This window comes from Oenanthe melanoleuca, chromosome 25 (genome assembly GCF_029582105.1).
Source record: "Oenanthe melanoleuca isolate GR-GAL-2019-014 chromosome 25, OMel1.0, whole genome shotgun sequence".
Taxonomy (NCBI): Eukaryota; Metazoa; Chordata; class Aves; order Passeriformes; family Muscicapidae; genus Oenanthe; species Oenanthe melanoleuca.
The window spans coordinates 7503935-7530569 of record NC_079358.1 but is presented as its reverse complement, the minus strand read 5'-3'; the positions used below and the strand labels follow the sequence as shown (position 1 = coordinate 7530569).

At 56.7% G+C, this 26635-nt stretch overlaps 2 protein-coding genes and 1 long non-coding RNA gene across 3 annotated transcripts in view; 2 read left to right on the top strand and 1 right to left on the bottom strand.

Annotated features, from left to right (window-relative positions):
- The window catches only part of CPSF1 (cleavage and polyadenylation specific factor 1), a 44126-nt gene extending 28500 nt beyond the window's left edge, over positions 1 to 15626 (top strand). Inside the window, 12 exon segments of the mRNA XM_056509941.1 lie at positions 448 to 564; positions 1354 to 1444; positions 2022 to 2106; positions 4238 to 4379; positions 4998 to 5150; positions 6777 to 6953; positions 8658 to 8724; positions 11353 to 11400; positions 11818 to 11973; positions 13595 to 13724; positions 14615 to 14753; positions 15495 to 15626. Coding sequence (XP_056365916.1) covers positions 448 to 564; positions 1354 to 1444; positions 2022 to 2106; positions 4238 to 4379; positions 4998 to 5150; positions 6777 to 6953; positions 8658 to 8724; positions 11353 to 11400; positions 11818 to 11973; positions 13595 to 13724; positions 14615 to 14753; positions 15495 to 15542 — 1353 coding nt within the window. The 3' untranslated portion in view covers positions 15543 to 15626.
- Positions 15627 to 16570: 944 nt separating this feature from the next.
- Positions 16571 to 17569, top strand: LOC130262972 (uncharacterized). Its single transcript, XR_008842216.1, has 3 exons — positions 16571 to 16582; positions 16861 to 17314; positions 17386 to 17569. It is a non-coding gene; the product is annotated as an uncharacterized LOC130262972 (long non-coding RNA).
- Positions 17570 to 17656: 87 nt separating this feature from the next.
- The window catches only part of LOC130262617 (uncharacterized), an 11803-nt gene continuing 2824 nt past the window's right edge, over positions 17657 to 26635 (bottom strand). Inside the window, exons 2-15 of the mRNA XM_056509940.1 lie at positions 25893 to 25976; positions 24653 to 24734; positions 22871 to 22949; positions 22133 to 22224; positions 20214 to 20529; positions 20054 to 20128; positions 19905 to 19961; positions 19765 to 19839; positions 19585 to 19659; positions 19410 to 19484; positions 19242 to 19316; positions 19080 to 19154; positions 18574 to 18675; positions 17657 to 17666 (exon numbers count right to left, since the gene is read on the bottom strand). Of these exons, the coding sequence (XP_056365915.1) occupies positions 17657 to 17666; positions 18574 to 18675; positions 19080 to 19154; positions 19242 to 19316; positions 19410 to 19484; positions 19585 to 19659; positions 19765 to 19839; positions 19905 to 19961; positions 20054 to 20128; positions 20214 to 20529; positions 22133 to 22224; positions 22871 to 22949; positions 24653 to 24734; positions 25893 to 25976 (1272 nt within the window). The remainder of the gene's footprint in view (positions 17667 to 18573; positions 18676 to 19079; positions 19155 to 19241; positions 19317 to 19409; positions 19485 to 19584; positions 19660 to 19764; positions 19840 to 19904; positions 19962 to 20053; positions 20129 to 20213; positions 20530 to 22132; positions 22225 to 22870; positions 22950 to 24652; positions 24735 to 25892; positions 25977 to 26635) is intronic.

Sequence of the window (26635 nt, the reverse complement as noted above, 5' to 3'; positions counted from 1 at the left end):
TCAGGGGAAACAAAAGGTCAGGGGGTTTTTGGGGATCCTTGACCCAGTTTTTGGGGTAATTTTGGGATATTTTGGGGTCAGGGGGAGCTCCGGATCAGCGTGCTCCCTGTGCCTGTGCTGTGACACACCTGAGCCATATTTTGAGGTAATTTTGGGATATTTTGGGGTGTTTTGGGTCAGGGTGAGCTCCGGATCAGCGTGCTCCCTGTACCTGTGCTGTGACACACCTGAGCCATATTTTGGGGTAATTTTGGGATGTTTTGGGTCAGGGTGAGCTCCGGATCAGCGTGCTCCCTGTACCTGTGCTGTGACACACCTGAGCCATATTTTGGGGTAATTTTGGGTTGTTTTGGGTCAGGGTGAGCTCAGGATCAGCGTGCTCCCGGCGTACCTGTGCTGTGACACACCTGAGCCATTTTGGGGTAATTTTGGGATGTTTTGGGTCAGGGTGAGCTGAGGATCAGCGTGCTCCCGGCGTACCTGTCGTACGACGCACCTTGGCCCGTGAGGAAGATCCCCCTGCGCTGCACCGCGCACTACGTCGCCTACCACGTGGAGTCCAAGGTGGGCGGGGCCGGGGGCACACCTGGGATACACCTGGGCACACCCAGAGCGCACCTGGGCACACCTGGGATACACCTGGGCATACCTGGGCACAGCCAGAACACACCTGGGCACACCTAGGATACCTCTGGGCACAGCCAGCGCACACCTGGGAACACCTGGGCACACCCAGAACACACCTGGGCACACCTGGGTTGCAGCCAGTACTCACCTGGGTACATCCAGGGTACAGCCAGGCACACCTGGGACACACCCAGAACACCCCTGGGCATACATAGGACGCACCTGGGCACACCCAGAACACACCTGGGCACACCCAGAACACACCTGGGGCACACCCAGAACACGCCTGGGACACACTCAGAACACCCCTGGGCATACATAGGACGCACCTGGGCACACCCAGAACACACCTGGGGCACACTCAGAACACACCTGGGCACACCCAGAACACACCTGGGCACACCCAGAACACACCTGGGCACACCCAGAATACACCTGGGCACACCTGGGCCATGCCCAGAACTCACCTGGTGCAGGCAGTGGGCACAAGTGCCTGGGAGGGGCTCTGGGGATGTTGGGGGGTCCTGGGGGGGTCCGGGGGGTACTGGGGGGCCCTGGGGTCCTTGGGGATGTTGGGGGTCTCAGGGGATGTTGGGGGGTCCCAGGGGATTTTGGGGGGCTCTAGGGGATGTTGGGGGTCTCGGGGGGGGGTCCCGGAGGATTTTGGGGGTCCCAGGGGATTTTGGGGGGGTCCTGGGGGGTCTCTCAGGTGTGCCCCCCCCCCAGGTGTACGCGGTGGCCACCAGCTCCCCCCACCCCTGCACGAGGATCCCGCGCATGACGGGAGAGGAGAAAGAGTTCGAGAGCATCGAGAGAGGTGGGGGGACACCTGGGGGACGTGGGGACACACCTGGGGGACACCTGGGGACACCTGGGTATACCTGGGGACACCTGGGGGACATCTGGGCACACCTGGGGGACATGGGGACACACCTGGGGGACACCTGGGGACACCTGGGGGACATGGGGACACACCTGGGGGACACCTACAGGATAGCTGGGACACCTGGGGACACACCTGGGGGACACCTGGGGACACACCGGGGACACCTGGGGACACACCTGGGGGACACCTGGGAACACCTGGGGGACACCTGGGACTGCTGGGGACATCCCCAAGGACACCTGGGGACACAGCTGGGGACAGCTGGGACACCTGGGGATATCTGGGGACACCTGGGGGACACCTGGGGGACATGGGGACACACCTGGGAACACCTGGGACAGCTGGGGGACATGGGGACACACCTTGGGGACACCTGGGGACAGCTGGGTCACGTGCGGATACCTGGGGATACCTGGGGACAGCTGGGGGACACCTGGGGACATCCCCAAGGTCACCTGGGGACACCTGGGGACAATCCCAGTGTCCCCCTGACTCTGTGTCCCCCCAGACGAGCGCTACGTCCCCCCCCAGCAGGAGGCCTTCAGCATCCAGCTCATCTCCCCGGTCAGCTGGGAGGCCATCCCCAACACCAGGTGGGACCCCAAAACACCCCCAGGAACCCCAAAATGTCCCTGGGAACCCCAAAATCCTGCTGGGAGCCCCCAAAATCCCGTCAGTATCCCCAAATCCCCGCCTGTCCCAAAGCTCTCAGTGTGATCCTCAGGTGAGCTGGGAGCCCATCCCCAACACCAGGTGTGACCCCAAAAACCCCAAAATACCCCCTGGAACCCCAAAATATCCCTGAGAGCCCCAAAATGTCCTCGGGAACCCCAAAAACTCCTCTGGGAACCCCAAAAATCCCATCAGTATCCCCAAATTCCTGCCCATCCCAAATCCCTCAGTGTGAGCCTCAGGTGAGCTGGGAGCCCATCCCCAACTCCAGGTGTGACCCCAAAAACCCCAAAATACCCCAGGAACCCCAAAATATCCCTGTGGAACCCCAAAATACCCCCTGGAACCCCAAAATATCCCTGAGAGCCCCAAAATGTCCTCGGGAACCCCAAAAACTCCTCTGGGAACCCCAAAAATCCCATCAGTATCCCCAAATTCCTGCCCATCCCAAATCCCTCAGTGTGAGCCTCAGGTGAGCTGGGAGCCCATCCCCAACTCCAGGTGTGACCCCAAAAACCCCAAAATACCCCAGGAACCCCCAAAATATCCCTGTGGAACCCCAAAATATCCCCAGGACCCCCAAAATATCCCTGGGAACCCCAAAATACCCCCTGGAACCCCAAAATATCCCTTGGAACCCCAAAATCCTGTCAGGAATCCCAAAAACTGCAGCAGGAACCTCAAATCCCTCAGTGTGAGGCTCAGGTGAGCTGGGAGCCCATCCCCAACACCAGGTGGGAACCCCAAAAGCCCCAAAATATCCCCTGGAACCTCAAAATGTTCCTGAGAACCCCAAAATGTCCTTGGGAACCCCAAAATCCAGTCAGGAATCCTAAAAATCCCATCAGGAGCCCCAAATCCCTGCCCATCCCAAAGCTCTCAATGTGAGCTCAGGTGAGCTGGGAGCCCATCCCCAACACCAGGTGGGACCCCGAAACCCCAAAATACCCCCTGGAACCCCAAAATATCCCTTGGAACCCCAAAATCCTGTCAGGAATCCCAAAAACTGCAGCAGGAACCTCAAATCCCTCAGTGTGAGGCTCAGGTGAGCTGGGAGCCCATCCCCAACACCAGGTGGGACCCCAAAACCCCAAAATACCCCCAGGAACCCCAAAATATCCCTGAGAGCCCCAAAATGTCCTCGGGAACCCCAAAAACTCCTCTGGGAACCCCAAAAATCCCATCAGGAGCCCCAAATCCCTGCCCATCCCAAAGCTCTCAGTGTGAGCTGAGACCCCATCCCCAACACCAGGTGGGACCCCAAAAACCCCAAAATACCCCCTGGAACCCCAAAATATCCCTTGGAACCCCCAAATATCCCCAGGAATCCCAAAATCCTACTGGAAACCCAAAAATAGCCGTAAGAACCCCCAGAATCCTGTCAGGAACCCCAAAAATCTCACCGGGATGCCCAAATCCCTGCCTGACCCAAATCCCTCAGCCTGAGCCTCAGGTGAGCTGAGACCCCATCCCCAACAGCAGGTGGGACCCCAAAAACCCCAAAATACCCCCTGGAACCCCAAAATATCCCTTGGAACCCCCAAATGTCCCTGGGAACCCCAAAATCCTGCCAGGAGCCCCCTGGAGTGCCCCCCTAAACCCACCTGAGCCCACCTGTGCCAGGATCACCTGGAGGAGCAGGCACATGTCACCTGAACGAAGAGCAGCCCAGCCCCACCTGGCACGACCCCCTGGCTCCACCTGAGCTCACCTGTGCCCACCTGTGCTCGCCTGTCCGTACCTGTGCCCATCTGGGCTCACCTGAGCCCACCTGTGCCTGAGTCACCTGTGCTCACCTGTGCCCAAGTGAGCTCACCTGTGCCCATCTGTGCCCACCTGGTCTCGCCCATCTGATCTCACCTATGCCCACCTGAGCTCACCTGATCCACCTGTGCCCACCTGAGCTCACCTGTGCCCACCTGGCTCACTTGAGCTGACCTGTGCTCACCTGTCCTTACCTGATCTCACCTGTGCTCACGCATCTCACCTGTGTTACCTGTGCCCACCTGTCCCCACCTAGTCTCACCTGTCTCACCTGTCTCACCTGTGCAGGATCGCCCTGGAGGAGTGGGAACACGTCACCTGCATGAAGACGGTGTCGCTGCGCTCCGAGGAGACGGTGTCGGGCCTCAAGGGCTACGTGGCCGTGGGCACCTGCCTGATGCAGGGCGAGGAGGTCACCTGTCGGGGCAGGGTGGGTACCTGGGCACACCTGGGGACAGCTGGGTACACCTGGGGAACACTTGGGGACAGCTGGGTGTAACACCTGCCTGATGCAGGGTGAGGAGGTCACCTGTCAGGGCAGGGTGGGTACCTGGGCACACCTGGGGGACAGCTGGGGACACCTGGGAAACACCTGGGGACACCTGGGCACACCTGGGGCCACGTGGGGCACACCTGGGGAACACCTGGGCAACACCTGGGCAAACCTGGGGAACACCTGGGCAACACCTGGGCACACCTGGATACACCTGGGGACACCTGGGAGCACTTAGATACAACTGGGGAACACCTGGGGACACACTTGGGTACAGCTGGGAAACACCTGGGGGACACCTGGGCACACTTGGGAGGTGTCAGCCCACACCTGAGGGGTGTCAGAACACACCTGAGGATGCCCCAGGATACACCTGTTTGTCCCACCCTCACCTGTGGGGATTTCCCACACTCAACACACCTGTGCTGTCCCACCCTCACCTGTGGGGATATCCAGGACTCACCTGTCTCCCCCTCACCTGTGCCCCTCACCTGTGGGGATATCCAGGACTCACCTGTGTCTCCCCCTCACCTGTGTGCCCCTCACCTGTGGCAGATCCTGATCCTGGACGTCATCGAGGTGGTGCCGGAGCCGGGGCAGCCGCTCACCAAGAACAAGTTCAAGGTTCTCTACGAGAAGGAGCAGAAGGGGCCGGTGACGGCGCTGTGCCACTGCCACGGCTACCTGGTGTCTGCCATCGGGCAGAAGGTACACCTGGGCACACCTGGGCACACCTGGGGGCACCTGGGTACAGCTGCGATACACCTGGGTACAGCTGGGATACACCTGTGCCACTGGCACGGCTACCTGGTGTCAGCCATCGGGCAAAAGCTACACCTGGGGACACCGGGGTTACACCTGGGAAACACCTGGGTACACCTGAGCGCAGCTGGGCACACCTGGGCCTGGCTGAGGGGAGCCCACGGTGCCATCGAGGTGTCCCTGTGCCCTCAGATCTTCCTGTGGAGCCTGAGGGCCAACGAGCCAACCTTGGTGGCCACTCCTTTTTCATTTGGTTTGAGTTGGGTTGGCCACCAGGGAGGTCTCAGTGGCCACCACGGCGCCATCGCAGTGTCCCTGTGTCCCCTCAGATCCTCCTGTACGGCCAGAGGACCAACGAGCCAAACTTGGTGGCCACTCAATGGCAGTTGGGTTTGGGTTGGTGACCTGAGGGGCCACCAGGGAGGTCTCAGAGGCCACCACGGTGACATCAAGGTGTCCCTGTGTCCCCAGATCTTCCTGTGGAGCTTGAAGGACAATGAGCCAACCTTGGTGGCCACTCCTTTTTCATTTGGTTTGGGTTGGGATGGCCACCAGGGAGGTCTCAAAGACCACCAGGGTGACCTCTGGGTGTCCCTGTGCCCACATCTTCCTGTGGAACCTGAAGGACCACAAGCCAGCCTTGGTGGCCGCTCAGCATTGGTTGGGCTTGGGTTGGTGACCTGAGGGGCCACCAAGGAGGTGTTGAGGGCCACCATGGGGTTGAGGACACCCACGGTGACATCGAGACATTGCTGTGTCCCCTCAGATCCTCCTGTAAGGTCAGAGGGCCAACAAGCCAACCTTGGTGGCCACTCGGTCCTTGTTGGGTTTGGGTTGGGATGGCCACCAGGGAGGTGTCGATGGCCACCAGGGTGACCTCTGTGTGTCCCCAGATCTTCCTGTGGAGCCTGAAGGACCACAAGCCAGCCTTGGTGGCCACTCAACGTTGGTTGGGTTTGGGTTGGGATGGCCACCAGGGAGGTGTCGAGGGCCACCAAGGAGCTCTCGATGGCCACCAGGGTGACCTCTGTGTGTCCCCAGATCTTCCTGTGGAACCTGAAGGACCACAAGCCAACCTTGGTGGCCGCTCAGCATTGGTTGGGCTTGGGTTGGGATGGCCACCAAGGAGGTCTCAAAGACCACCGTGGTGCCATCGAGGTGTCCCTGTGTCCCCTCAGAGTTTCCAGCCTTGGTGGCCACTCAGCATTGGTTGGGTTTGAGTTGGGATGGCCACCAGGGAGGTCTCAGTGGCCACCACGGCGCCATCGCAGTGTCCCTGTGTCCCCTCAGATCCTCCTGTACGGCCAGAGGGCCAACGAGCCAAACTTGGTGGTCACTCATTGTTTGTTGGGTTTGGGTTGGGATGGTCACCAGGGAGGTGTCGATGGCCACCAGGGTGACCTCTGTGTGTCCCCAGATCTTCCTGTGGAGCCTGATGGCCAACAAGCCAACCTTGGTGGCCACTGAACATCAGTTGGATTTGGGTTGGTGACCTGAGGGGCCACCAGGGAGGTGTCGAGGGCCACCAGGGAGGTGTCGATGGCCACCAGGGTGACCTCTGTGTGTCCCCAGATCTTCCTGTGGAGCCTGAAGGACAACGAGCTGACGGGGATGGCGTTCATCGACACGCAGCTCTACATCCACCAGATGATCAGCGTCAAGAGCTTCATCCTGGCCGCCGACCTCATGAAGAGCATCTCGCTGCTGCGCTACCAGGAGGAGAGCAAGACGCTGTCCCTCGTCAGCCGGGTGCGCCAGCGGGCTACCAAACCGGCCTCGGGGCTACCAAACTCATATGGGGCTACCAAACCAGCCTCGGGGCTACCAAACCGGCCTCGGGGCTACCAAACTCATATGGGGCTACCAAACTCATATGGGGCTACCAAACCCTCTATGGGGCTACCAAACCGGCCTCGGGGCTACCAAACTCATATGGGGCTACCAAACTCATATGGGGCTACCAAACCCTCTATGGGGCTACCAAACCGGCCTCGGGGCTACCAAACCCTCTATGGGGCTACCAAACCTACCCTTGGATCACCAAACTCCCCACAGGGCTACCAAACCGGCCTCGGGGCTACCAAACTCATATGGGGCTACCAAACTGGCCTCGGGGCTACCAAACTCATATGGGGCTACCAAATCCTCTATGGGGCTACCAAACCGGCCTCGGGGCTACCAAACTCATATGGGGCTACCAAACCTACCCTTGGATCACTAAACTCCCCACAGGGCTACCAAACCGGCCTCGGGGCTACCAAACCCTCTATGGGGCTACCAAACCGGCCTCGGGGCTACCAAACTCACTATGGGGCTACCAAACACTTATGGGGCTACCAAACTGGCCTCGGGGCTACCAAACCGGCCTTGGGGCTACCAAACCCTTTATGGGGCTACCAAACTCATATGGGGCTACCAAACCTACCCTTGGATCACCAAACTCCCCACAGGGCCACCAAACTGGCCTCGGGGCTACCAAACACTCCATGGGGCTACCAAACTGGCCTCGGGGCCACCAGATTCCCCACAGGGCCACCAAACTGGTCTCAAGGCCATCAAACTGCCCACAGGACCACCAGACCTACCCTGGGGCTACCAAACTCCTACGGGGCTACCAAACCTTCGCAGGGCTACCAAACCTGCCCAGGGGCCACCAAACCCCCCATAAAGCAACCAAACTCCCAGGGGGCCACCAAATCTACCCTTGGGCTACCATACTCCCATGGGGCCACCGAACTCCCCATAGGGCAACCAAACCTACCCTGGGGCCACCAAACTCCCAAAGGGTCACCAAACCCCCCATGTGGCCACCAAATCCACCCTGTGGCCACCAAACCGACCTCAGGGCCACCAGACCCTCAGTGGGGCCACCAAACTCCCCATAGGGCACCCAAACTCCCATGGGGCCACCAAAGCTACCTGGGGGCCACCAAACCCTCTCAGGAGTCCTGAGGGACACCTGACGGTCCTGGGTGACACCTGAGGGTCATGGGGACATTTTTTGGGTCACCTGACAGTCCTGGGTGACACCTGAGGCCCCTGGAGGACATTTTTTGGGGACACCTGAGGGTCCAGGGGGTCACCTGAGTGTCTTGGGGGGCACCTGGAGATCCAGGGGTGACACCTGAGGGTCATGGGGACATTTTCTGGGGACACCTGAGGGTCCTGGGTGACACCTGAGGGTCTTGGGGACATTTTTTGGGGACACCTGACAGTCCTGGGTGACACCTGAGGGTCTTGGGGACATTTTCTGGGGACACCTGAGGGTCCTGGGATTCACGCGGGGGTCCTGGGTGACACCTGAGGGACCCTCGTGGCTCTTGGAGGACTCTTGGGTCTCTCAGGGGGTGCCCAGGTGCCACCACCGGCGCCGGGACGGTGACAGTGACAGTGACGGTGACGGTGACAGTGACAATGACGGTGACAGTGACGGTGACGGGCGTGTCCCCGCAGGACGCGAAGCCGCTGGAGGTGTACAGCGTGGATTTCATGGTGGACGGCTCCCAGCTGGGATTCCTGGGTACGGACACGGCCCGGGCCGGGGGCACGGGTTTGGTAAAGGTTGGGTTGGGTTGGGTTGGGTTGGGTTGGATTCAACATTGGTGAGCTTAGTTGGGTTTGGTTTAGTTGGGTTTGGTTGAATTTAGTTGGATTTGGTTGGGTTTGGTTGAATTTGGTTGGATTTTGGTTGGGTTTAGTTGGGTTTGGTTGAATTTAGTTGGATTTGGGCTGGGTTTAGTTGGGTTTGGTTGAATTTAGTTGGATTTGGTTGGGTTTATATGGGTTTGGTTGACCATAGTTGGGTTGAGTTTGGATTGTCTGAGTTTGGTTGAATTTAGTTGGTTTGGGTTGGGTTTAGTTGGGTTTGGTTGAATTTAGTTGGATTTGGTTGGGTTTGGGTTCAGTTTATATGGGTTTGGTTGACCATAGTTGGGTTTGGTTGGCCATCACTGGGTTTGGTTAACCATAGTTGGGTTGAGTTTGGATTGAGTTTAGCTGGGTTGGATTTGGTTGCGTTCAATTGAGTTTAGTTGACCATAGTTGGGTTGAGTTTGGGTTTAGTTGGGTTTGGTTTATTTGGGTTGGATTTGGTTGAATTTGGTTTGGGTTTAGTTGGGTTTGGTTGACCATAGTTGGGTTGAGATAGGGTTGAGTTTGGGTTGGGTTGGTTGGCTTTAGTTGGGTTTGGTTGAGTTTAATTTGGCTTGGTTTGGTTTAGTTTGGTTTGGATGAGTTCAGTTGGGTTTGGTTGACCATAGTTCAGTTGGGTTGAGTTTGGGTTGGATTTGGTTGGGTTTGGGTTGTGTTTAGTTGGCTTTGGTTGACCATAGTTGGGTTGAGTTAGGGTTTAGTTGGGTTTGGTTGAGTTTGGGTTGAGTGTAGTTTAGTTTAGTTGACTGTAGTTTGGTTTGGTTGAGTTTGGTTGGCTTTCGTTGGGTTTGGTTGAGTTTGGGTTGGGTTTGGTTGAGTTTAGTTGGGTTTGGTTGGGTTTCTTTGGGTTTGGTTGACCGTTGTTGGGTTTGGTTGAGTTTGGGTTGGGTTAGTTGAGTTTGGGTTGGGTTTGGTTGGGTTTGGTTGAGTTTGGTTGGCTTTCTTTGGGTTTGGTTGACTGTAGTTGGGTTTAGTTGAGTTTGGGTTGGGTTTCAGTTTGGGTTGGGTTTCAGTTTGGGTTGGGTTTCAGTTTGGGTTGGGTTTCGTTGGGTTTGGTTTGGTTTGGTTGAGTTTGGTTGGCTTTCTTTGGGTTTAGTTGAGTTTGGGTTGGGTTTGTTTGAGTTTGGTTTGCTTTCGTTGGGTTTGTTTGAGTTTGGGTTGGGTTTGGTTGGGTTTGGTTGAGTTTGGTTGGCTTTCTTTGGGTTTGAGTTTGGGTTGGGTTTCAGTTTGGGTTGGGTTTGGTTTGGTTTGGTTGAGTTTGGTTGGCTTTTGTTGGGTTTGGTTGACCATAGTTGGGTTTGGTTGAGTTTGGGTTGGGTTTGGTTGACGATAGTTGGGTTTGGCTAAGTTTGGTTTGGTTTAGTTGAGTTTGGGTTGAGTTTGGGTTGGGTTTAGTTGGGTTTGGTTGAGTTTAGTTGGATTTGGTTGATTTTGGATTTGGTTTAGTTGTGTTTGCTTGACCATAGTTAGGTTTGGTTGAGTTTAGTTGGGTTGGATTTGGGTTGGGTTGGGTTTAGTTGGCTTTGGTTGACCATAGTTGGGTTGAGTTTAGTTGGGTTTGGTTGAGTTTGGGTTGAGTTTAGCTCTGGTTGGGTTTGGATTGGATTTAGTTGGGTTCGGTTGTCCCTAGTTGTGTTGAGTTTGGGTTAAGTTTAGCTGGGTTGGGTTTGGGTTGGGTTTGAGTTTGGTTGACCATAGTTGGATTGTTTTTGGGTTTAATTGGGTTTGGTTGATCATAGTTGAGTTTGGTTAGGTTTGTGTTGAGATTAGTTGGGTTTGATTTGGTTGGGTTTGGGTTGGGTTTATTTGGGTTTGGTTGAGTTTGGTTGAGTTTAATTTGGTTTGGTTGAGTTTGGGTTTAGTTTAGTTGGGTTGGATTTGGATTGGGTTTAGTTGGGTTTGGTTGACTGTAGTTGTGCTTAATTGAATTTGGGTTGAGTTTAGGTGAGTTTGGGTTGGGCTTAGTTGGGTGTGGGTTGGGTTTGGTTGAGTTTGAGTTGGGTTCAGTTGGGTTCAGTAGAGTTTGGGTTGGGTTTAGTTAGGTTTGGTGAAGTTTGGGTTTGGGTGAATTTGAGTTGAATTTGAGTGGACTTGTGTTTAATTCGGTGAATTTTGATTGACTTTAGGCTGGGATTTGGGTTGAATTTGGGTAAATTTGGGCAGATCTGGGTTGAATTTGAGTGAATTTGAGTGAATTTGGGTTGAATTTGCGTGGATTAGGGTTGAATTTTTGGTAAATTTGGGTTGATTTGAGTTGAATTTGGGAAAAATTGGGTTGAATTTTTGGTAAATTTGGGTTGAATTTGGGTGGATTTGAGTTGAATTTGGGTAAATTTGGGTTAAATTTGTGTTGAAATCAGGTAAATTTGGGTGGATTTTGGGTAAATTTGAGTTGAAATTGGGTGATTTTGGGTTGAATTTGGGTGCATTTTGGGTTGGATTTGGCTGAATTTGGGTAAATTTGGGTTGATTTTGCCAAACTCTCCCATCCCCACAGTGTCCGACCGCGACCGGAACCTGCTGGTGTACATGTACCTGCCTGAAGGTGAGCGGGGCGGGGCCGGGGGAGCTCAGGTGAGACAGGTGAGCTCAGGTGAGGGACAGGTGAGCCAGGTGAGCTCAGATGAGCACAGTTGAGTCCAGGTGAGCCCAGGTGAAATCAGGTGAGCTTAAGTGAGACAGGTGAGCTCAGGTGAGCACAGATGTGCATGGGTGAGACAGGTGTGCACAGGTGAGCTCAGATGAGGGACAGGTGGGCACAGGTGAGACAGATGAGCCAGGTGAGCACAGATGAGCACAGTTGAGTCCAGGTGAGGTCAGGTGAGCACAGGTGAGCTCAGGCAAGCTCAAATGAGCATAGGTGAGTGCAGGTGAGCACAGGTGAGCTGAGGTGAGTCAGGTGAGCTCAGATGAACCCAGGTGGGCTCAGGTGATCCCAGGTAACCCCTCCGTGTCCCCCCAGCCAAGGAGTCCTTCGGGGGGCTGCGGCTGCTGCGCCGCGCCGATTTCCACGTGGGCGCGCACGTCAACACCTTCTGGCGCACGCCGTGCCGCGGGCACAACGAGGGGCCCAACCGGCGCTCCAGCACCTGGGAGAACAAGCACATCACCTGGTTCGGTGAGAGAAACACCTGGGGACACACCTGGGGGCGGGGGGACACACCTGGGGGAACAAACACATCACCTGGTTCAGTGAGAGAAACACCTGGGGACACCTGGGGGCAGGGGGGACACACCTGGGGGAACAAGCACATCACCTGGTTCGGTGAGAGAAACACCTGGGGACACCTGGGGGCAGGGGGGACACACCTGGGGACACACCTGGGGGAACAAGCACATCACCTGGTTCGGTGAGAGAAACACCTGGGGACGCCTGGGACACACCTGGGGGGACACCTGGGACACACCTGGGGACAGGGGGGACACACCTGGGAGAACAAGCACACCACCTGGTTCGGTGAGAGAAACACCTGGGGACACCTGGGACACACCTGGGAACAGAGGGGACACACCTGGGAACAGGTGGGGACAGTGGCGACACACCTGGGACACACCTGGGAACAGGGGGAACACACCTGGGAGAACAAGCACATCACCTGGTTTGGTGGGGACACCTGGGGACAGGGGACACACCTGGGGACAGGTGGGGCGGGGCCCATTCTGCCTCTCTGACCACCAATCAGGGCTGGGGATGTGTTTGGGGCAGGGGGAGCATTTGGGGGTTCAGGATTTGGGGTGCCCAGATTTGGGGTTCTGATTTGGGGTGCAGGATTCAGGGTTGGGATTTGGGGTTCTGGATTTGGGGCTCAGATTTTGGGTTCAGATTTGGGGTGTCAGGATTTGGGGTTCACATTTGGGGTTCAGGATTTGGGGTTCAGGTTTGAGGTTCAGATTTGGGGTTCAGGTTCGGGGTTCAGATTTGGGGTTCAGATTTGGGGTTCAGGTTTGGGGTTCAGGTTTGGGGTTCAGGTTTGGGGTTCGGGTTTGGTGTTCAGGTTTGGGGTTCAGATTCAGGGTTCAGATTTGGGGTTCAGTTTTGGGGTTCAGGTTTGGGGTGCAGGTTTGGGGTTCAGATTTGGGGTTCAGTTTTGGGGTTCAGGTTTGGGGTTCAGATTTGGGGTGCAGGTTTGGGGTGCAGGTTTGGGGTTCAGATTTGGGGTTCAGGTTTGGGGTGCAGGTTTGGGGTGCAGGTTTGGGGTTCAGATTTGGGGTTCAGGTTTGGGGTGCAGGTTTAGGGTGCAGGTTTGGGGTTCAGGTTTGGGGTTCAGGTTTGGGGTTCAGGTTTGGGGTTCAGGTTTGGGGTTACGGTTTGGGGTTCAGGTTTGGGGTTCAGGTTTGGGGTTCAGGTTTGGGGTGCAGGTTTGGGGTTCAGATTCGGGGTTCAGGTTCGGGGTGCAGGTTTGGGGTTCAGGTTTGGGGTGCAGGTTTGGGGTTCAGGTTGGGGCTCAGATTTGTGGTGCAGGTTTGAGGTTCAGATTTGGGGTGCAGGTTTGGGGTGCAGGTTTGGGGTTCAGGTTCGGGGTGCAGGTTTGGGGTGCAGGTTTGGGGTGCAGGTTTGGGGTGCAGGTTTGGGGTGCAGGTTTAGGGTTCAGATTTGGGGTGCAGGTTTGGGGTGCAGGTTTGGGGTGCAGGTTTGGGGTTCAGGTTTGGGGTTCAGGTTCGGGGTGCAGGTTTGGGGTGCAGGTTTGGGGTTCAGATTTGGGGTGCAGGTTCGGGGTTCTGAGGCTCCGTCCCCGCAGCGACGCTGGACGGGGGCCTGGGGCTGCTGCTGCCGATGCAGGAGAAAACCTACAGGAGATTGCTGATGCTGCAGAACGCGCTGAGCTCCGCCCTGCCGCACCTGGCGGGGCTCAACCCGCGGGCCTTCAGGTGAGAACACACCTGGGCACACCTGGATACACCTGGGGTACACCTGGATACACCTGGGATACACCTGGGGTACACCTGTACACACCTGGGATACACCTGGATACACCTGTACACACCTGAGATACACCTGTACACACCTGAGCTCCACCCTGCCGCACCTGGCGGGGCTCAACCCGCGGGTGTTCAGGTGAGAACACACCTGGGATACACCTGGGGTACACCTGGGCACACCTGAGATACACCTGGGATACACCTGTACACACCTGAGCTCCGCCCTGCCACACCTGGCAGGGCTCAACTCGCGGGTGTTCAGGTGAGAACACACCTGGGATACACCTGGGCACACCTGAGCTCCGCCCTGCCGCACCTGGCGGGGCTCGACCCGCGGGCGTTCAGGTGGGAACACACCTGGGCACACCTGGGATATACCTGGGATACACCTGTACACAACTGGTGAGGCTCAACCCCAGACATTTGTCTGTCCCACATCTGTCACCTGTTCCACCTGTCCCACATCTATCACACCTGTCTTACCTGTTTCTCTGTCCCTCACTTGTCTCACCTGTTTCCCTGTCCCTCACCTATCTCTAATCTGTCCCTGATGTCTCACCTGTCCCTCCCGTCTCACCTGTCTCTCACCTGTTTCACCTGTCCCTCACCTCTCTCACCTGTCAATCTTACCTGTCTCACCTCTCTCACCTGTCCCACCTGTTCCTCACCTCTCTTACCTGTCCCTCACTGTCCCACCTGTCCCACCTGTCCCAGGCTGCTGCAGTCGGAGCGGCGGCTGCTGCAGAACACCGTGCGGAATGTCCTGGACTCACTCACCTGTCTCACCTGTCCCACCCCTGTCTTTGTCTCACCTGTCCCACCTGTCCCACCTGTCCCAGGTTGCTGCAGTCGGAGCGGCGGCTGCTGCAGAACGCCGTGCGGAACGTGCTGGACGGGGAGCTGCTGGGCAGGTTCCTGTACCTGAGCGCCATGGAGCGGGGGGAGCTGGCCAAGAAAATCGGCACCACACCTGACATCGTGAGTGTCACCTGGGACAGGTGTGGGCTGGGACAGGGACAGGTGTGGGGCTGGCCAAGAAAATCGGCACCACACCTGACATCGTGAGTGTCACCTGGGACAGGTGTGGGCTGGGACAGGGACAGGTGTGGGGCTGGCCAAGAAAATCGGCACCACACCTGACATCGTGAGTGTCACCTGGGACAGGTGTGGGACAGGGGTGGGGCTGGGACAGGTGTGGGGCAGGTGTAGGACAGGGACAGGTGTGGGGCTGGGACAGGTGCGGGGCTGGGACAGGTGTGGGGCTGGCCAAGAAAATCGGCACCACACCTGACATCGTGAGTGTCACCTGGGACAGGTGTGGGCTGGGACAGGTGTGGGGCTGGGACAGGTGTGGGGCTAGTCAAGAAAGCTGGCACCACACCTGACATCGTGTCACCTGGGACAGGTGTGGAGCTGGGACTGGAGTGGGGGTGGGACTGGTTTTGGCCAGGTGAGAAGATTGGACAGGTGAGATTCAGGCCAGGTGGGATTCGGGCCAGGTGAGATTGGGACAGGTGAGATCTGGACAGGTGAGATTGGGACAGGTGAGATTTTGGACAGGTGAGATTTGGAACAGGTGAGAATTTGGGGACAGGTAAGATTTGGGACAGGTGAGATTAGAACAGGTGAGATTTTGGACAGGTGAGATTTTGGACAGGTGAGATTTGGGGACAGGTGAGATTGTGGACAGGTGACCCGACTCTCTCCCCTCCCCCACAGATCCTGGACGACCTCCTGGAGATCGATCGCGTCACCGCCCATTTCTGAGGGACCCAAAATCCCCCAAAATTCCCCCAAAAATTCCCAAAATCCCCCAAAATCCCCGTTTGTAATAAAACACAAGCGCCGCTCGTTTTGGGGTTTATTTGGGGGATTTGGGGCTCACAGTGCTCTGGGATTTCACAGTGAATTTGGGGAGGGGGCCGTGGGATTTTTGGTATTTTTGGGAATTTTTGGGAGGGTTCAGGTGGCTTTTTGGGGGATTTTTTGGAGGGATTTGAGGGTTTTTTTGTGGGATTTTTGGTGTTTTTTGGGATTTTTGGGGGGATTTGCTGAGGTTTTTGGGGGATTTTGGGGGGGGTTTTGTGAGATTTTTGGGGTTTTGGGAAATTTTGGGGGACCAGGTGGTTTTTTTGTGGGATTTTTTTTGTTTTTTGGAATTTTGGGGGTGATTTGAGGTGGCTTTTTGGGAGGTATTTGGTGTTTTTTGGGAAATTTTGGGGGGTTCAGGTGTTTTTTTGTGGGATTTTGGGGGAAGACTTGAAGTGGATTTTTTTTGGCAGGTGTTGGGATTTTTTTTTTGGAGTTTTTAGGTGGGTTTTTGTGGCATTTTTGGTGTTTTTTGGAATATTTGGGGCAGTTTCAGGTGGTTCTTTTGTGGGATTTTGGTTGTTTGGTTTTTTTTTTTTTTTTTTTTCTGGCATTCTCACGTATTCCTGGCTGGTTTTGGGGACATTTTAGGGCATTTTTGGCTTTTTTTGGGGCATTTCCAGCTGTTTCTGGGGGGGATTTTGGGGCTTTCCAGCTGTTCTACTGACACCTCCCAAGTTTTTCCAGCTGTTTCTCACGTGGTATTCAGCGTTCCCAGCTGATACTCGGGAGATATTTGGGTATTTTGGGTGTTTCCAGCTGTTTTACAGTTGTTCCCAGCTGATTCTTGGGGTGTTTCCAAGGGGTTTGGGGTATTTTGGGGGATTTCCAGCTGTTTCCCACATTTGTTAGCTTGTTTCCAGCTGTTCTTAGCATATTTTAGGTGTTTCTCAGGTGTTTACCAGGTGTTTCCAGCTGGTTTTTTGGGGGTATTTTTGGTGATTCCAGCTGTTCCCCAGCTGTTCCCAGCTGATTCTGCCATTCCCAGCCAATTTTTGGGGTATTTCCAAAGGTTTTCAGATCTTTCCAGCTGTTTTTTCAGGCGCTTCTTAGCATTTCCAGCTGTTTTGGGGGGTATTTTGGGTGTTTCCAGCTGTTTTCTGGGGGTACTTTGGGTGTTTCCAGCTGTTCCCCAGCTGTTCTCAGCAGATTTTGGTGTTCCCAGCAGATTTTTGGGTGATTACTGAAGATTTTCGGGTATTTTGTGGATTTCCAGCTGTTTCTCAGGTGTTTCCCAGGTGTTTCCAACTGGCTTCCAGCTGTTTTTGGGGGTATTTTGGGTGTTTCCAGCTGTTCCCAGCTGATACTGGTATTCCCAGCCGATTTTTGGGGTATTTTCCAGGGTTTGGGGGTATTTTGGGGGATTTCCAGGTGTTTTTCAGGATTCCACCTGATTTTTTTTGGTATTTGGGGTGTTTCCAGCTGTTTCTCATGTGTTTCCCAGGAATTTTTGGCTGTTTCTCAGGTGTTTCCAGCTGTTTTTTGGGGTATTTCAGGTGTTTCCACCTATTTTTCATGTGTTTCCCAGGTATTTCCAGCTGGTTTTTGGGTGTCTCCAGCTGTTCCCCAGCTGTTGCCCAGCTGTTCCAGGTGACGTTGCCATTCCCAGCCAGTTTTTGAGGTGTTTTTGGGTACTTTGGGTGTGTCCAGCTGTTCCCCAGCTGTTCCAGGTGACGTTGCCATTCCCAGCCGGTTTTTGAGGTGTTTTTGGGTACTTTGGGTGTCTCCGGCGCTGTTCCAGGTGACGTTGCCGTTCCCAGCCGTTTTTTGGGTTGTTTTTTGGGTGTTTTTTGGGTGTTTTTGGGTGTTTGGCGCCCCCCTCAGGCGCGCAGCAGCTGCTGCAGGTGCGCCCCGAGCGGCAGCGCCCCCCAGCGGCTGAAGAGGCGCAGAGCAGCCTCGGCCAATCGGAACCGCAGCCAGTCCAGCCTGGGGGGAGGGGACAGGTGAGGGGGGGGACACACCTGGGGGGGGTGACACACACACACACCTGTATCATACACACACCTGGAGGGTCACACACCCCTGTGGGGGTCAGAGACACCTGTATCACACCCACACCTGTATCTCACACACCGGTATCTCACACCCCTGTATCTCACACCCCTGGTGGGGGGGGTCACACACACACCTGGAGGGATCACATGCCTCAGCCCCTCCTCCGTCACCTCTTCCCCCCTCCTGATATCCCCCCACCTGTTCCTCTCTCACCTGTTCCCCCTCACCTGTTCCCCTCTCACCTGTTCCCCCTCACCTGTTCCCCTCTCACCTGTTCCCCCTCACCTGTTCCCCCCTCACCTGAGCCCCTCCCCCTCACCTGTTCCCCCCCACCTGTTCCCCCCTCACCTGTTCCTCTCACCTGTTCCCCCCTCACCTGTTCCTCTCTCACATGTTTCCCCCTCACTGTTCCCCTCTCCCCTCACCTGTTCCCCCTCACCTGTTCCCCTCACCTGTTCCCCCCTCACCTGTTCCCCTCTCACCTGTTCCCCTCTCACCTGTTCCTCTCACCTGTTTCCCACTCACTGTTCCCCTCTCCCCTCACCTGTTCCCCCCCCACCTGTTCCCCCTCACCTGTTCCCCTCACCTGTTCCCCCTCACCTGTTCCCCCCCCACCTGTTCCCCTCTCACCTGTTCCCCCCCACCTGTTCCTCTCTCACCTGTTCCCCCCTCACCTGAGCCCCTCCCCCCTCACCTGTTCCCCCCTCACCTGTTCCTCTCTCACCTGTTCCCCCTCACTGTTCCCCCCACCTGTTCCCCCCCCACCTGTTCCCCCCCCACCTGTTCCCCCCCCACCTGTTCCCCCCCACCTGTTCCCCTCACCTGATCCCCCCTCACTGTTCCCCCTCACCTGCTCCCCCCTCACCTGTTCCTCTCTCACCTGTTCCCCCCTCACCTGTTCCCCCTCACTGTTCCCCTCACCTGTTCCCCTCACCTGAGCGCCAGCTCGAACTTGAGGCTCTCCCAGCCCAGGTGCAGCCGCTGTCTCAGGGACCCCCCGGGGCCCCCCCTGAGGCGGCTCCAGCTGCGCACGGCGCTGTGGGGGAGGGGCGGGGTCACCTGGGGTCACCTGGGGTCACCTGGGCTCCCCGCAGGGGCCACCTGGGTGTCCCCACCCACCCCCATCCTTCAAAACTCACCTGGGAACCCCCAACCCCCCAAATGGTGGCCAGGGATACCCAGGGCTCACCTGAGCTCACCTGGGGCTCACCTGGGCACCCCACACACACCTGTATCACACACCTGTATCACACCTATATCACACCTGTATCACACACCTGTATCACACACCTGTATCACACCTGTATCACACACCTGTATCACACACCTGTATCACACACCTGTATCACACACCTGTATCACACACCTGTATCACACCTGTATCACACACCTGTATCACACACCTGTATCACACCTGTACACACCTGTCAGGTGTCTCACCTGTGCGCCATGATCCCGTATCTGTCAGCAGGTGCCCCCAGGGCCGCGTGCACGCTCCTGACGGTGTTGATGTTCCTGAACACCAGCAGCACACACACACACACACACACACACACACACCTGTACACACACACACCTGTATCACACACACACCTGTCTCACCTGCGCGCCATGATCCCGTACCGATCCGCAGGTGCCCCCAGTGCAGCATGGACGCTCCTGACGGTGTTGATATTCCTGAACACCAGCAGCACACACACACACACACACACACACACCTGTGATCACACACACACCTGTGATCACACACACACCTGTCAGGTGTCTCACCTGCGCGCCATGATCCCGTACCGATCCGCAGGTGCCCCCAGTGCAGCATGGACACTCCTGACGGTGTTGATGTTCCTGAACACCAGCAGCACACACACACACACACACCTGTATCACACACACACCTGTATCACACACACCTGTATCACACACACCTGTATCACACCTGTCTCACCTGCGCGCCATGATCCCGTATCTGTCAGCAGGTGCCCCCAGGGCCGCGTGCACGCTCCTGACGGTGTTGATGTTCCTGAACACCAGCAGCGCACACACACACACACACCTGTATCATACACACACACACACCTGTATCACACACACACACCTGTATCACTCACAGGCACCCCTGTCTCACCTGCGCGCCATGATCCCGTACCGATCCGCAGGTGCCCCCAGGGCCGCGTGCACGCTCCTGACGGTGTTGATGTTCCTGAACACCAGCAGCGCACACACACACACACACACACACCTGTATCACACACACACCTGTCTCACCTGCGCGCCATGATCCCGTATCTGTCAGCAGGTGCCCCCAGTGCAGCGTGGACGCTCCTGACGGTGTTGATGTTGCGGAACACCAGCAGCACACACACACACACACACACCTGTATCACACACACACACCTGTATCACACCTGTCTCACCTGCGCGCCATGATCCCGTATCTGTCCGCAGGTGCTCCCAATGCAGCATGGACGCTCCTCACGGTGTTGATGTTCCTGAACACCAGCAGCACACACACACACACACACACACACACACACACACCTGTGATCACACACACACACCTGTCAGGTGTCTCACCTGCGCGCCATGATCCCGTACCGATCCGCAGGTGCCCCCAGGGCCGCGTGCACGCTCCTGACGGTGTTGATGTTCCTGAACACCAGCAGCATGGGGCGGGGCAGCGCGCGCAGCACCTGCAGGATGTGCGGGAAGCGCTGCGCCGCCATGCTCTGCATGTAGCCGCGCTCCTCCCCGCTCAGGTGCCCCTCAGGTGCGCCCTGCAGCTGCGGCCCCCGCGCCTCCCCGGCCAGGTGAGCCGCGCCCCGCCCGCCCAGCAGCCGCGACCGGCGGCCCAGGGGGCGCTGCATCAGCATCTCCGAGAACAGGAAATAGTCTGGGGACAGGCGAGCACAGGTGTGAACAGGGAACCCCCAGGTGTCCCCCAGGTATCCCCAGGTGACCCCAAGTAACCTCAAATATGCCCAGGTGACCCAGGTAATCCCCACATGACCCCAAGTAACCCCAGTTGTCCCCAGGTAACCCCCAGGTGACCCCAGGTACTGCCAGGTAACCCCTGGTAACCCCCAGGTAACCCCCAGGTGACCCAGGTAATCCCCACATGACCCCAAGTAACCCCAGCTACCCCCAGGCAACCCCCAGGTAACCCCCAGGTGACCCCAAGTACTGCCAGGTAACCCCTGGTAACCCCCAGGTGACCTTGGGTGACCCCCAGGTAACCCCAGTTGATCCCAGGTAACCCCCAGGTAACTCCCAGATGACCCCAGGTACTGCCAGGTAACCCCTGGTAACCCCCAGGTGACCTTGGGTGACCCCCAGGTGTCCCCAGATGACCCCAGGTGACCCGCAGGTAACTCCCCAGGTGTGGTGTCCAAGGTGGGTTTTGGGGTCCCCGAATCCCCAAATTTTGGGGTCCCCCCTCCTGCTCACACCTGGATTTTAGGGCCTCTCCACCCCCCTCACCCCAATTTTTGGGGTCCCCTCTCCAATTTTGGGGTCCTCCCCATTTTTGGGATTCCCTCCCCCAGATTTTGGGGTCCTCCTGCCCCAGTTTTTGGGACTCTCTCACCAACATTTTTGAGGTCCCCTCACCCCAATTTTGGGGTCCTCTCCTAGAGACTTTAGGGTCCCCTCTCTCAATTTTTGAGGTCCCATTCCCCCATTTTGGGGTTCATTTTTGGGTTCATTTTTGGGGTTCTCTCACCCTGCACCCCCAGTTCTGCCGCCCTGTCCCTCAGGGTGTTCTGGGGTGTCCCCTCCCAATTTTTGGGTTCATTTTTGGGGTCCCCCCTCACCCTGCACCCCGAGTTCTGCTGCCCTGTCACCCCATTTTTGGGGTCCCATTCCCAATTTTTGGGTTCATTTTTGGGGTTCCTTCTCCCCAGTTTTGGGGTCCCCTCACCCTGCACCCCCAGTTCCACCGCCCTGTCCCTCAGAGGGTTTTGGGGTCCCTCTCCCACTTTTGGGGTTCATTTTTGGGTTCCCCTCACCCTGCACCCCGAGTTCAGCCGCCCTGTCCCTCATCCCCAATTTTGGGGTCCCATTCCCCATTTTTGGGGTCCCTCTCCCATTTTGGGGGGTTCCCTCACCCTGCACCCCCAGTTCCTCTGCCCTGTCCCTCAGGGGTTTTGGGGTCATTTTTGGGGTCCCCTCACCCTGCACCCCCAGTTCCTCTGCCCTGTCCCTCAGGGGGTTTTGGGGTTTATTTTTGGGTTCATTTTTGGGGTCCCTCTCCCATTTTTGGGTTCATTTTTGGGGTCCCTCTCCCATTTTTGGGTTCATTTTTGGGGTCCCATTCCTCATTTTTGGGTTCATTTTTGGGGTTCATTTTTTAGGGTTCATTTTTGGGGTCCCTCTCCCATTTTGGGGTTCATTTTTGGGGTCCCCTCACCCTGCACCCCCAGTTCAGCCGCCCTGTCCCTCAGGGGGTTTTGGGGTCCCTCTCCCATTTTTGGGGTTCATTTTTGGGGTCCCCTCACCCTGCACCCCCAGTTCAGCCGCCCTGTCCCTCATGGCTCCGTGGTCCCGCAGCACGATCGCTCTCCAGAGCCCGCACAGCGACACCCGGTCCCTGCGGAGAGCAAAATTTGGGGACCCCCCCAGGAATTTTGGGGACCCCCCGGATTTGGGGAACCCCCACACACAATCCTCAGTGACCCTTTGCCTGTTTTTGGGGACCACCCCCATTTTTGGGGAACCCCTCTCTGTTTCTTTTGGGGGTTTTCTCCCCCTTTTTTGGGGATCCCCCCAATTTTGGGATCCCCCCCTTTCTTGGGGATCCCCACTTTTTTGGGATCCCTTTTTTTTTGGGCTCCCCCCATATTTTTTGGGGTTCCCCCATATTTTTAGAGATCCCCCTGTGTTTTTTGGGGGTCCCCCGTTTTTTTTGCTGTCCCCCCATATTTTCTGGGTTCCCCTCAGGTTTTCTGGATTCCCCCCAAAGTTTTTGCATTCCACCCAAATTTTCTGGATTCCCCTCATATTTTTCGGGGTCCCCCCATATTTTTGGGGTGCCCCTGATTTTTGGGGTTCCCTCCATAATTTTTGGGCTCCCCCCGTATTTTTTGGGTTCCCCCTGGGAATTTTGAGGTTCCCCCATATATTTTGGGCTCCCCCCCCATATTTTTCGGGGTCCCCCCATATTTTCTGGATTCCCCCTCTATTTTTCGGGGTCCCCCCCTGTTTTTGGGGCGCCCCCGATTTTGGGGTGCGCTCACCTCTCGCTCAGGGTCTCGTACAGGCCGTGGTCCAGCAGCACCAGCTGCGCCTTCCCGTCGGGGCCGCGCTGCACCAGCACTGCCAGAGACGGGGATTTGGGGGGACCCCCGGCCTTGGGGGACCCCCACCCTATTCGGGGGACCCCCACCCTATTTGGGGACCCCCTGGTTTTTGGGGGACACCCCCCTCTCATTTTTGGGGACCCTCTCTATGGGTTTTTCTCTATTATCTTTGGGGGCTTTTTTTAAGAGCCCCTTTTTTGGGGATCCCCTTTTTTTTGGACTCTTTTTTTTTTTGGGATCCCCTTTTTTTTCGGGGACCCCCCCCCTCCGTTTTTGGGAGACCCCCATGCTGTTTTGGGGACCCTCTGGTTTTTGGGGGACCCTCCAGTCTCATTTTTTTGGGGACCCCCTCCATGCATTTTTTCCATTCTCTTTGGAGACTTTTTTTAAGAACTCCTTTTTTGGGGATCCCCTTTTTTTGGGGGGATCCAGTTTTTGGGGATCCCCCTTTTTTTGGGGACCCCCCGTTTTTGGGGAACTCTCCCCTCTCATTTTTTGGGGACCCCCTCCATGAATTTCTCTCCATTATCTCTGGGGACCCTTTTTTTGGAGACCCCCCCCTATTTTTGGGGACCCCCCATTTTTTGGGGATCCCTCCCCTTTTAGGGGAACTTCTCTTTTTTGGGGTCCCCCCTCCTTTCTTAGAGGAATCCCTAATTTTGATACCCCTCCCCCCCAAAATTTTACCACCCCCCCCAATTTTGGGGTCCTCCCCTCCCAGTTTTGGGATTTTTCCCCTCCCCAATTTTGGGAATTTTTTCCACCAGTTTTGGAATTTCTCTCCCCAGTTTTGGGATCCCTTCTCAGTTTGGGAACTCCCCCTCCCAATTTTGGGGTTCCCCTTGGTTTTGGGGTTCCCCTCCTGCTTTTGGGATTTCCCTCTCTTAATTTTGGGGTCCCCTCTCCAGTTCTGGCTTTGGGATTTTGCCCTCCCCGGTTTTGGGGTCCCATCCCCGTTTTGGGATCCCCTCCCGGTTTTGGGGTCCCCCCTCACATTTGGGATCCCCTTGCTTTGGGGATTTCCCCCACCCCAATTTTGGGGTTCCCTCCTGGTTTTAGGATTTCCCCCTCCCCAGTTTTGGGGTCCCCCCATTTTGGGGATCCTCCAAGTTTTGGGATATTTCCCCCCCAGTTTTAGGATTTTTCCCTTCCCAATTTTGGGGTTCACTCCTGGTTTTGGGATTTTTCTCCCCCAGTTTTGGGATTTCCCCTCCTGGTTTTGGGGTCACCCTTCAGATTTGGGATCCCCCTCCCAGTTTTGGGATTTCCATCCCCCACCCCGGGATTTTGGGATTTCCCTGGTTTTGGGATCCTCCCAGTTTTGAGATCTTTCCCCCCCCGTTTTTGGGGTCCCCTCCCATTTTTGGGTTCCCCCCGTTTTTGGGTCCCCCCGTTTTTGGGGTCCCCCCCGTTTTTGGGGTCCCCCCGTTTCTGGGTTCCCCCCGTTTTTGGGGTCCCCTCCCATTTTTGGGTTCCCCCCGTTTTTGGGGTCCCCCCGTTTTTGGGGTCCCCCCCGTTTTTGGGGTTCCCCCTCCCAGTTTTGGGTTCCCCCCCGTTTTTGGGGTCCCCCCCCGTTTTTGGGGTTCCCCCTCCCCATTTTTGGGGTCCCCCCCGTTTTTGGGGTCCCCCCCGTTTTTTGGGATCCCCTCGTTTTGGGGTTCCCCCCGTTTCTGGGTTCCCCCCGTTTTTGGGTTCCCCCCGTTTTGGGGTCCCCGTTACCGTTCCCGGGGTGTGGATCCGCGTGGATGAACCCGGTGTAGAAAATCTGCTCAGCGAACACCTGGATCAGCTTCTCTGCAGTCTGGGGGGTTTGGGGGGTCAGGAACCCCAAAAAACACCCCAAAAACACCCCAAAAATCCCCTGAACCCCCCTGGATCAGCTTCTCTGCAGTCTGGGGGATTTGGGGGGGTCAGGAACCCCAAAAACACCCCAAAAACACCCCAAAAACACCCCAAAAATCCCCTGGATCAGCTTTTCTGTAGTCTGGGGGATATGGGGGGATCAGGAACCCCAAAAACAAACACCCCAAAAATCCCCTAAATTCACCTGGATCAGCTTCTCTGCAGTCTGGGGGGTTTGGGGGGGTCAGGAACCCCCAAAAAAAGCCCCAAAAAAATTCCAAAATCCCCTAAACCCCCTGGATCAGCTTCTCTGCAGTCTGGGTTTTTTGGGGGGTCAGGAACCCCAAAAAAATCCCCAAAAATTCCTCAGGATCCCCCAAACCCCCACCCACAAAGTGACATCACAGTCCCAAATCCCCTCGGTTTGTCCCCAAATTGAGGGGAGGGTCAGAGACCCCTGGGACCCCCCCAAATTCCCCCTGAGACCCCCAAGACCACCCTGGGGACACCCCAAATTCCTTCAGGACACCCCAAAATTCCTCCAGGACACCCCCAAAAACCCCCAGGGTCCCCCAAATTGTCACCTCAGACCCCCAGCCCTCAAATCCCCTCGGACATTGTCCCCAAGGTGAGGAGGGGACAGGAACACCCAGGACACCCTGGGGACACCCCAGAATCATCCAGGGCACCCTCAGGGACCCCCAAATTCCCTCTAGGACCCCCCAGGACACCCCAAAAAACCCCCTGGGACCCCCAAATTCACACCTGACACCCCCAGCCCCAGCCCCCACATCCCCTCGGACGCTGTTTGTCCCCAAGGTGAGGAGGGGACAGGGACACCCAGGACCCCCCAAACCTCCTGGGGACACCCCAAAAACCCTGAGGACACCCCCAGGGCACCCCAAAATCCTCAAGGACCCCACAGGACACCCCAAATTAGCCCTGGGATCCCCCCAAAAACCCCCTGGGACCCCCAAATTCACACCTCAGACCCCCAGCCCAGCCCCCACATCCCCTCGGGCGCTGTTTGTCCCCAGGGTGAGGGGACAGGGACACTTGGGACCCCCCAAATCTCCTGGGGACACCCCAAAAATCCCCCCAGGACCCCCAGACTGACGTCTCTCAGCCCCAGGCCCAGCTCCTGGATCCCCTGCACGTTGGTGATCTTGCAGCCCTCGCAGAAATCGGCCGTGAGAACCCGCTGGGGACACGGACAGAGGGACAGGGACAGGGACAGGGACATTGGGGACACGGACAGGGACATTGGGGACACGGAAGAGGACAGGGACATTGGGGACACAGGGACAGAGGGACATTGGGGACAGGGACAGGGACAGAGGGACATTGGGGACACGGGGACAGAGGGACATTGGGGACACAGGGACAGAGGGACATTGGGGACATGGGGACAGGGACATTGGGGACACGGACAGGGACATTGGGAACAGGGACAGGGACAGAGGGACATTGGGGACACAGGGACAGTGGGGACATGGGGACAGATTGGGGCATGGGGACACAGGGACAGGGACATTGGGGACATGGGGACACAGGGTCAGGGACAGGGACACGGACAGGAACAGGGGAACAGGGACAGGGATGGGGACAGGAACATTGGGGACATTGGGACAGGCAGACACGGGGACAGGGACAGGGACAGAGGGGACAGAGAGACATTGGGGATATTGGAGATATAAGGGACAGGGGGACATTGGGGACATTGGGGACAGGGACAGGGACATTGGGGACATTGGGGACATTGGGGGACAGGGACAGGGGGGCACAAGGGGACATGGGGACACAGAGTTATGGGGACACAGGGATGGGACAGGGACAGGAACAGGGATGGGGACAGGGGAC